This window comes from Abrus precatorius, unplaced genomic scaffold (genome assembly GCF_003935025.1).
Source record: "Abrus precatorius isolate BTA unplaced genomic scaffold, Abrus_2018 Scaffold2, whole genome shotgun sequence".
Taxonomy (NCBI): domain Eukaryota; kingdom Viridiplantae; phylum Streptophyta; class Magnoliopsida; order Fabales; family Fabaceae; genus Abrus; species Abrus precatorius.
Genome location: NW_020874362.1, coordinates 30,827,311 through 30,838,133, shown reverse-complemented (window position 1 = coordinate 30,838,133; position 10,823 = coordinate 30,827,311). Strand labels below are relative to the sequence as shown.

At 32.3% G+C, this 10,823-nt stretch overlaps 2 protein-coding genes across 2 annotated transcripts; both read left to right on the top strand.

Annotated features, from left to right (window-relative positions):
• Window positions 1-246: 246 nt before the first annotated feature.
• LOC113859812 lies at window positions 247-1,706 on the top strand. Its single transcript, XM_027492494.1, has 2 exons — window positions 247-1,345; window positions 1,417-1,706. Exons 1-2 carry the CDS (start codon window positions 247-249, stop codon window positions 1,704-1,706), a joined length of 1,389 nt encoding a protein of 462 aa, XP_027348295.1.
• A 1,728-nt stretch (window positions 1,707-3,434) lies between these two features.
• LOC113859811 lies at window positions 3,435-4,755 on the top strand. The gene is made up of 3 exons (XM_027492493.1): window positions 3,435-3,693; window positions 3,797-4,431; window positions 4,474-4,755. Exons 1-3 carry the CDS (start codon window positions 3,435-3,437, stop codon window positions 4,753-4,755), a joined length of 1,176 nt encoding a protein of 391 aa, XP_027348294.1.
• Window positions 4,756-10,823: the final 6,068 nt, after the last annotated feature.

The following is a 10,823-nucleotide window of genomic DNA, read 5'->3' as shown; positions in this document are numbered from 1 at the left end:
AAGCCACTCGATTGAGAATTATCAAGAATTCAAGCATGCTCTACAAACCCTGATGGACAAACATTTGGTCCAAATTAGGTGTCCCAAAGAGAAAAATAAAGTTTTAACTGTTGATGGACAACCTCCAGCCTTCCCAAAACCCTTAGTCATTCATTATAGCAAAGTGTGAATATTCCAACCCCTAATGGACCCAGATCCATCACTATACAAGTACCAGCTCCGTTTCCTTACATAGATAACAAAGCAATGCCCTGGAGATATGATGCAAGATTTTTTGTTGATAATCAGAAAGGAGACCAAACAGAAGGTGTTAGCTCTAATACCCTTGCCATTTCAAATATAGCTGGTGTTGGAGGGATGACCCGAAGTTGTTGTATATATACACCTGAAGAGTTGAGAAAAGAGCAGACAAGAGAAATGGAGAGATCTTCAAAAGGGAAGGCCAAATTGGGAGACTCTGAAGATATGAATGAAAGGAAAATGCTTGAAATAAAAAAAAAAAAAGCGGTATCTGACGAAGAGGCTTATGAATTTTTGAAGTTTATTAAGCAAAGTGAATATCAAGTTGTGGAGCAGTTAAATTGCACTCCAACTAAGATATCTCTTCTATCCCTGCTGCTAAATTTTGAGCCACACAGGAAGATATTAATGAGGGTGCTAAATGAAGCACATGTCAATCATGACATAACTATTGACAAGTTTGGGGGCATTGTCAGTAATATTGCTTCAAATAACTATCTCACTTTCACTGACGATGAAGTACCTACTGAAGGAACAAGGCACAATAAAGCACTGCATATTTCTGTGAAGTGTCAAGATCATATCATTGCTAGAGTGCTTATTGATAATGGGTCCTCTCTAAATGTGATGCCAAAAATGACATTGTCAAAATTACCATGTGATGGGTCGCATATGAAACCCAGTGCCATGATAGTGAGAGCCTTTGATGGATCAAGGAGGGAGGTCATTGGAGAAATTGAAATTCCAATTAAAATTGGTCCTTACACTTTTCAAATCCTGTTTCAAGTAATGGATATTACACCAGCTTATAGCTGCCTGTTAAGGAGGCCTTGGATTCATTCTGCTGGAGTTATTCCATCTACATTGCACCAAAAGTTAAAGTTTATTATTGACAATAAGCTGGTAATTGTCTCTGGTGAAGACGATATGTTGGTGAGCAAGCCTTCGTCTACTCCTTATATTGAAGTTGCTGAGGATCAAGCTTTAGAGATTGCAAATGCTACTTATGTTGGGGAAGGAGCTCCAATCATGAAGCCTCAGTTATCCAATGCATCCATAATGATTGCTAAAGTCATGCTTGGTGGAGTTTGTCAATATGGATATGGTCAGGACAAATTATGTCAAAACTAGCAAAATGACCACAGCTCTATGAAAATAAGGATAGGTTTGGGCTAGGGTACACACCCACCAAAGCTGATAAGAAAAGAGTTATAGAGGAGAAGAAAGAAAGAAGAATAGCTAGGTTGGAGGGTAGAGAGCCAAACACTAAAGGGGTCCCTATCTATGATCTTCAAAAAAGTTTCTACAGTGCCGGGTTTGAATTTCAAGATTCAGTGGCTGTTGCTGATGAAGAGGAACCTGAAGAAGAAGTTGTCAACCTAGTCCGCGTTTGTCCGCCAAACTCTGAAATCGACAATTGGAAGATCATCGAACTTCCCGTGGTCTTTAATGCTTATTCAAAGTAATTATATGAAGCCAATCCTACTGCTCTGTCCAAAGCCTTAGGATAGTTTTTTTGAAAAATTGACAAGTGGCTTCTTTGTTTTGTAATTTATGTTCACAAATATGTTTTGTAAACTGGGACACATATTTCCTTTTAGTATGCTATGAATGAAATGCACTTTAAACTTTTAGTAATCTTGCTAGTCTTCCTTTCTTGTTTGAGTATTGTTGTTTATTTGCTTTCCTTTGTCTCAACTCCTAAATTTTGCAGATTTGAAAGTGACATGCTTGAAAGTAACAATGCTAGTATTTCATCAAATAATTTTGATTGCCCAATTAATCAAACTGATGAAGATGATGATAATGGTTTTGAATTATCCCTGGAAATGTTAAGATTAGTCGAGAAAGAAGCAAAAGACATCCAACCTCATGAAGAGCCAACTGAGATAATTAATCTGGGGACTGAAGAAGATAAGAAAAAGGTCAAGATTGGTATCCTCATGAAAGAGCAAGAACACTACAAGTTGATTAAACTTTTGCATGATTTTAATGATGTTTTTGCATGGTCATATCAAGATATGCTAGATCTTGACACTAGCATAGTTGAGCATCGACTGCCATTGAAATTAGAATGTCCCCCAGTTAAGCAAAAGTTGAGAAGAATGAAGCATGAGATGTCTTTGAAGATTAGAGAAGAAGTCAAAAAGCAATTTGACGCAGGTTTTCTTGCTGTCGTAAAATACCCTCAATGGGTTGCTAACATTGTGCCTGTACCAAAGAAAGATGGAAAGGTTCGAATGTGTGTTGATTACAGATATCTAAATAGAGCCAGTCTCAAAGATGATTTTCCATTACCTCACATTGATGTATTAGTAGATAACACAGTCCAACATTCATTATTCTCTTTCATGGACGGTTACTCAGGCTATAATCAGATTAAAATGGTTGAAGAAGATATGGAGAAGACCACGTTTATTACACCTTGGGGCACCTTTTGCTATAGAGTCATGTCATTCGGATTGAAAAATGCTGGGGCAACATATCAAAGAGCAATGGTCACTTTGTTTCATGATATGATGCACAGGGAGGTTGAAGTCTATGTGGATGGCATGATTGCCAAATCGACAAATGAAGAAGACCATGTGACTAATTTGCATAAGTTGTTTGAGCGATTACGAAAATTCAAGTTGAGATTGAACCCAACTAAATGCATTTTTGGTGTGAAATCAAGAAAATTGTTAGAATTCATAGTCAGTCAAAAAAGAATTGAGGTTAACCCTGATAAAGTAAAGGCAATCATTGAAATGTCGCCTCCCTGCATTGAAAAAGAGGTCCGTGGATTCTTAGGGAGATTGAATTACATTGCTTGATTCATATCCCAATTAACTGCTACTTGTGAACCAATCTTCAAACTGTTGCGAAAAAATCAATCAATGGAGTGGGATGTTAATTGTCAAGAAGCATTTAAGAAAATTTTGCAGTATTTATAGAATCCATCGATTTTGGTGCCACCAGTTCTAGGAAAACCGCTCATCATGTATTTGACAGTCTTGGAAGGATTTATGGGATGTGTTTTAGGTCAACATGACGAATCTGGCAGGAAAGAACATGCCATTTATTACTTAAGCAAAAAATTCACTAATTATGAAGCAAGACACTCATTGTTGGAGCGTACCTGTTGTGCCTTGGCTTGGGCAACTCATAGGTTAAGGCAATATATGTTAAGTCACACGACTTGATTGGTGTAAAAAATGGACCCAATTAAGTATATCTTTGAAAAACCATCCCTCACTGGAAGAATTGCTCGATGGCAAGTTCTTTTATCAGAGTATGATATTGTGTATATTACCCAGAAAGCGATCAAAGGCAGTGCCCTTGCTAATTTTCTAGCTCAGCAACCAATAAATGATTATCAGTCAATGCAATGTGAATTTCCTGATGAAAGTATAATGGCGTTGTTTGAAGAGAAGGGATCTTTGAAGAAAGAAGAATGGGTCATGATGTTTGATGGTGCTTCTAATACGCTTGGACTATGAAAGTATATTGATTTCTCCTGAGAAGCGATATATCCCAATCACAGCTAGATTATCATTTGATTGTACAAATAATATAGCTGAATATGAGGCCTGCACTATGGGAATTCAAGCAACTATAGAGTCAAAAGTCAAAGTTCTTGAAGTGTATGGTGACTCAGCCTTGGTCATCCATCAGTTGAAAGGGGAATGGGAGACTGGAGATGCAAAGTTGATTCCTTACCAAGCCTATATCAAAGAATTGATAGAGTATTTTGATGAGATTACCTTCCAACATATTCCTCGTGAAGACAATCAACTGGCTGATGCTTTAGCCACTTTGTCATCAATGTTTGTAATCAGTCAAAATGAGGATATGCCACTTATAAAGATGCGACAGCATGATCGACCGGCTTACTGTCAAATGATCGAAGGGGAATATGATGGTAAACCATGGTACCATGATATTAAGAGTTATCTGAAAAATCAAGAGTACTCATTGAATGCTACTGATAATGACAAAAGAACACTGAGGAGACTAGCAATGGGTTTCTTCTTAAATGAAGAAGTGCTTTATAAAAGGAATCACGACATGGTATTGCTCAGATGTGTGGATGCTTCAGAAGCACGAAAGATCATGAAAGAGATTCATGAAGGTTCTTTTGGGACTCATGCCAATGGACACGCCATGGCAAAGAAAATTCTAAGGGCTGGGTATTACTGGTTGGCGATGGAGGCCGATTGTTTTTGACATGCAAAGACGTGCCATAAATGTCAGACATATACTGATAATGTTAATGTTCCCCCGACAACTTTAAATGTTTTGTCATCACCATGGCCATTCTCAATGTGGGGGATAGATGTCATCAGACCCATTGAACCTAAAGCTTCTAATGGTCACCGCTTCATTCTTATTACTATTGACTATTTTACAAAATGGGTTGAAGCTGCCTCATATGCTAGTGTGACTCGAAATGTGGTGGTGAAGTTCATTAAAAGAGATTTGATACGTCGTTATGGCACTCCGAGCAAGTTGATAACAGACAAGGCACTAATTTGAACAATAAAATGATGAAAGAATTGTGTGATAATTTCAAGATTCGACATCATAATTCCTCCCCGTATCGCCCAAAGATGAATGGAGCGGTTGAAGTAGCAAATAAAAATATTAAGAAGATCATTCAGAAGATGGTGGTGACATACAGGGACTGGCATGAAATGTTACCTTTTGCCTTACATGGATATCGAACTTCAGTCCGTACATCAACTGGGGCAACTCCATACTCTTTGGTATATGGAATGGAAGCAGTACTCCCTATTGAGGTTGAAATTCCCTCTTTAAGAGTGTTAATGGAGACTAAATTGGATGAGGCAGAATGGGTTCAGTTTCATTTTGATCAATTAAATCTCATTGAAGGAAAGTGGTTGAATGTATTATGTCATGGTCAACTGTACCAAAAAAGGATGAAAAAAGCTTTTGACGAAAAAGTTCGTCCAAGAGAATTCGTTGAGGGAGATATGGTACTCAAAAAGATTTTACCGACACATAAAGATCATCGTAGCAAGTGGTCTCCAAACTATGAAGGACTGTATGTGGTGAAAAAGGCATTCTCAAGAGGAGCTTTAATCCTCACAAACATGGATGGAGAAGATCTTCCAAACCCCATCAATTCTGATGCTGTCAAGAAATACTATGCTTAAATAATAGTAATAAAGAAAAAAAATAAGAAAAGAGAAAAGAAAAGAAAATAGCTCGCTAGGTTGAAAACCTGAAAGGGCGACCTAGGCAAAAGTTAGAGCAACCTGCTGAGTTGAAAACTTGAAAGAGCGGCTCAGACAAAAATTAAGGTCAAATAAACTCTACACTTAACTGAAAACCCGTAGAGGCAGTTCAGAAGAAAAGGGAGCAAGACTTTAGTTGCAAGAGAGTGTTTGAAATTGGGACAATGTGATGAATTGAAACACTAAACTAAGGCAATTTTGAAAGATTGAAGTTGAATCGAGCCGGAGATGAAACCAAAACATCATACTGGAGCAATTCCATCGGAAGTTTTGTTAATGGGTAGTCAATTTACATGAGGGACTAGCATTATTCATCTGGAAGACGTCACTTAAGCAGTAGCATATGTCGTTATCACTGTAATTATTCTGATCATTTGTTTGATGTATTTGTTTTTCTTATTACTCATTTTGTAATCCTTCTTTGTAAATTAACCTTGTTTCGTTTTCTTCTTCTTTAGTTATAGTGATCCCGTTTTATTTCAAACAATTATTTCTTGGCTTTTGTCACCTTTTGTTCAATGTATACATCATCTTACTAATTTGTTTGCTCAAATTCTTCAACAGTGTTAAACAGTTATTCTATTGTCGTTTCAGCATTTATATATCGAAAGGAAACATGTTAATTGCAAAAAAAATAAAAATATATATATATATAAATACAATAATAGGCTTTAAAATCCACGGTGAGTCTCATGAGTCTCCTGGTAAGTTCAGCGTGACAAAAAAGTTGACACTTCACAACAACTCAAAAGTAAACAGCAATCCAACTTGGTTGATGTTCTACCCAGTACAGCTCCAATGAAAGAATGGATCTAGACCAAAATCTTACTCATTCCGGAACCTTGATACGCTTGTTCTAATAAGGATTGAGAAATTTGAAACACCCCTCCCCCAAAAAAAGGGGGGAAAGGAAAATTTGCTTTGATTTAATAAAGTTTCATATGATCTTACCATGTAATAATCACATTCCAAGTGTTAACATTCATTCAGTTTGCGCAATCACATCATTACATTAGCATGCATTTGTTTTTATCTATTGTCACCATTTGAAGATCAGCTTAAAATTCAGCATATACTTTACTTTTATTCTCAACCTGAACCCAAGATCTGAGTGGCTACTTTTTACCTCTTTGTCAAAATTCAGAAACTGATTGATCTCCTTATACTTTTACTGTCAAAGCCCAGAACCTGACTGGCATATTTTATATACTGTCAAAACCCGGAACCTGACTGACACATTTTATTTTTTTGTCAAAGTCCAGGACCTGACTGGCACATTTTACTTTACTGTCATAATTCATAACCTAACTCACACTTTTTACCTTTCTTTCAAAGTCCAGAACCTGATTGGTACATTTCACTTTTACTGTCAAAACCAGAACCTGACTAACATCACCCTTTCATTTTATTTTCAAAAGTCCAAAACCTGACTGACATCGTCATTTTACTTTTATTTCAAAAGTCCAAAACCTGATTGGCATCACCCTTTCATTTGTATTGTCAAAGGCACAAAAATTGACGGGCTCTTATTCACTCTTCTTTCAAAGTTCTGAATCTGATTAGCATTTTTACACTTTTGACAAAGTCTAGTACTTCATTTGTAACTTGTATTTTCAGTATAAGCCCTACATTTGTTTGACAACCTTTGTTTTTAGTCAGAGTTCAATGCGACATCACTAACCTTATTTATTTATTTATCTTGTGACATTTTGTTATTTCGTCTGTCTCACGACAAAGTGTTCACCACACTTGTCTTCGCATTTTTGTGCACACGGTCATTGTCAAAAAAATGATTCACATCTTTACTCAATCCTTATCATGATTGCTTGATAAGAATTGAGTAAAGAGGGGCAATGTGAATACACTTTTTTTCCTTTCTTATTTTTAATTAAATAATGCAAAACGAAAAAGAGAAAGGGAGTCCCGTGAAATAGGGAGCAAGCAAGCTGCTCCTCGCCGCCTGCAAGCATCCAATCAATTGCAAAATTACAAAAAAATAGAATGGAGTGTCTGAGCAAGAAAAGAAGGGGTTGCGTCTTAGGAAGAAAATAGCATAAGGAAAACGAAGAATGAGAAAGAAGGGGAAGCTCGGGGGTATAAAAGAGAGAGGAGGGGGAAGTATTTTGGGGTTACTAACGTTAGAGCGGCGAGAGAAGCGAAAGAAAACAGAAGATAGTCGAAGGAGAAAGAGCAGCATACAGTGCCTTGTGAGAGAGGACCCTCTTGGGAGACGTTTGTTTTATCGACTCTTCTAGACTTTTATATTATAAACAGTGTCCCTCACCTTCAGAATTACGAATCATTCTTCAATAACTTTTCTTGTTTGCGTCTCAAGTTCATCTTACTTTACTTTGTTGTCTTTTAATATCTCCTAGTGCATATCCTACCCGTGAACATGTAGTATAATATGTTTTGCTTTCCATTTGCCTTTGTATTGTTTATAATCACGTGTGTATATATATATATATATATATATATATATATATATATATATATATATATATATATGTCGTGAACATGTGATGCAGTGATGTTTTGATATATATATATATATCATGTGTTAGTTTTTTTTTTCTTTTTTCTTAATCTAACATTAATAATGAAAAGATTATTCGGTTAGTCATATTTAATATTTATTTAAAGATTTTAAGATGTTGATAATATTAAAAATATTTTATTTTATTCTTATTATTACTATTTTTATATTATTATTATTATGATTTATTTATGTATTGATATTGTTATCTTTAATATTGCTTTATTTTGATATAAAGTTGATATGATTTGATTAGTAAATTACATTTTAGAAAATTATAAACAAATATAACAAATATATAAATAAAATAATTATATCAATGTATAATATTAACGTATAGCTTCCCTATTGTCGAATATCATAAATTGATAAAGTTTATGTGTACTTACATTACCGGGCTTTATGTAATATTGATTCATCATATATTGTCTTTAATTAATTAGATAATTATTTTCATAATAAATCACGATATATTTTCTTCTAATTATTAATTTAATAATCTATCAATTTAAATCAAAATTATTTTATTAAAGCAACAATTTATAATGTCATTGTGTAGCATCTTTACCTTTGTACGTTTTAAATTGTCGAGACCTTTGTATACCAACGTTATCTTAGTCTCACGCAATACAAAATTATTAGAAATATATTTTAAGTTCCCTCAAATAAACGTCTATCTTTATTAATCAATTTAAATATATTAATTTGTTCTCTTTAAATATTTTTAAAATTGATTTCATATTTAAAAATTTTAAATCATGTTCCCAACTTGAAAAAAATATTTTTACTAAATTTTAACAAAATGTTCTACAATATAGATGTGCAATTTACATTGCCTTCAGTCAAGAAATAAATCATGAGATATTTATGTATAGCATATGCTATCTTAAATTTCTTCAAATATTAATTTTTTAATTAAATTATATATTAAAAATACTTTTTCATAAATTAAAATATTAGATTTTAAATATCACAGTTTTTACAACAACTTACGATATGGATGTGTGATTTTCCTTTGCCTTTCGTATTATTTCTCGTAGAGTACATGTATAACCATGTTATCTTGTATTCTAAACATTATAATTTTATAAAACTAATTTTAATTTTAAAAATAAATTTTCTTTTTACAGAACTTAATTTTAATCAACCAATTTCGTAATTTTTATATAGAAGTACGTGACTTTGAATTCTCTATTGCACTCGGAGATATGTAGGAGCGGAATCATATCCGTCAGTCAAAACAATTTTTAAAAAAATATTTTCTTTCTTTCTAAGATATAACTTAATATTTTAATGAATAAATCTTCTTTCGTTAAAAATAAAAAATAGGAACATTTATTTTCTAAGGGTTAAACAAATGCTTTTCAAAATTATAATAAATTTGCACAATTAATTTAAGATAACCGTTATTTAAACGGACGTTGTAGGGTGTTAACACCTTCCCTACACGTAAATAACTCTTGAATCCATTTTTGGTTTCAAAGATCAAAATTTTAAGTTTTTTCTCAGGTTTTCTTTAATAAACCTTGATGGCGACTCTACTGATTTTTTTCTTAAAAATATTTTTCGCCGTACCGTTGCGACCGCCCAGTTGCGACATGAGTTCTCATCAAACTTCACTGTCTTTAAGTTTTATTTCAACATGTCATCTTTATTTGTTAGGAGTTTGTCTTTGACTTTTCAATAATTGTATTATCAAAATATCATCCTTGCTTAGTTTCTTGGCCAAAAACCTTTATGCTTCTTGAAGCACCATTGATGAAACTTTGCTCAATCTCCTTTTCATAACTCTCCTAAAAGGAAATAATCATAGTAAAACAATGTACTTTTCTCTAAATGATTAGTTTTTTTCTCTTTAACTAGTTAAATTACTTTAATTGTCTTTAAAGAATATTGAATCAATAATAAAGAATAATTTAAAAATAAAATAAGAAAAGAGTTATGAACGATTATTACAAAAGATTGAGCATAATAAAGAATTTTAAATTCTCTCTTAAAGATATTTCATTTGATAATTTTCTATTTAATATAAAAATTATCTAATTAAAATTTTGAAATATTTTAAAATATTCAAATACATATAATATAGTAATTTAGAATTACACTATTCAAACACATTAATATTATTCTTTAATGATAGTTAAGATTTTATCTCGATAATATGATGACCATTAAATAAAAATTAATACTAAAGACTGACTTTATTTTTTAGAAATTTTATTTTAGTTAAAAATAGTTTAAAAAAATACTTAAGATATTATATTTAAATTTTATCTTAAAATTTACAACATACTAGTCACATGTATTTTTTTATTGATAATAAATTTTAAGTATATATATATATATTAAAGAGTTAAGATTTATTGACACTAATGATAAACTTGTACATTTACACCGTTTAATAAATTTTTATAGAACGTGAGATTAACAAATTGAATCATTGATTTAAATATTTTTATTAAATAAATCAATATTATAAAATTTCATGAGAAAGTAAAATCATTAAGTCCATCATTACATTATTTTATTTCAAGGATTAATATATTTTTAAAACATAAGTATATATTAAATTTTGAATAATATAAATGCAAATGTTCAAATTACATGAAATTTAATATATATAATCATGCAGATAATATAAAATAATTCAATAATTTAATTTATTTATTTTATATTTTTAAAAAAATTATTAAATAGTATAAGTGTTTGAGTTTGAGATGATATCAATGTATCTTTACTCTAAATTAAAATATATAATTACGCATTATATATAAATCAATAAAATAAAATAATAGTCTAATTTATAATTT

Coding starts and splice junctions, on each gene's coding strand:
- LOC113859811 (XM_027492493.1), top strand. CDS start 3,435: ATGGACCCAATTAAGTATATCTTTGAAAAACCATCCCTCACTGGAAGA. Junction 3,694..3,796: donor ATGGGTCATGATGTTTGATG/GTGCTTCTAATA, acceptor CAAATAATATAG/CTGAATATGAGGCCTGCACT. Junction 4,432..4,473: donor ATTACTGGTTGGCGATGGAG/GCCGATTGTTTT, acceptor CATAAATGTCAG/ACATATACTGATAATGTTAA.
- LOC113859812 (XM_027492494.1), top strand. CDS start 247: ATGCCCTGGAGATATGATGCAAGATTTTTTGTTGATAATCAGAAAGGA. Junction 1,346..1,416: donor AGTTTGTCAATATGGATATG/GTCAGGACAAAT, acceptor GGTTTGGGCTAG/GGTACACACCCACCAAAGCT.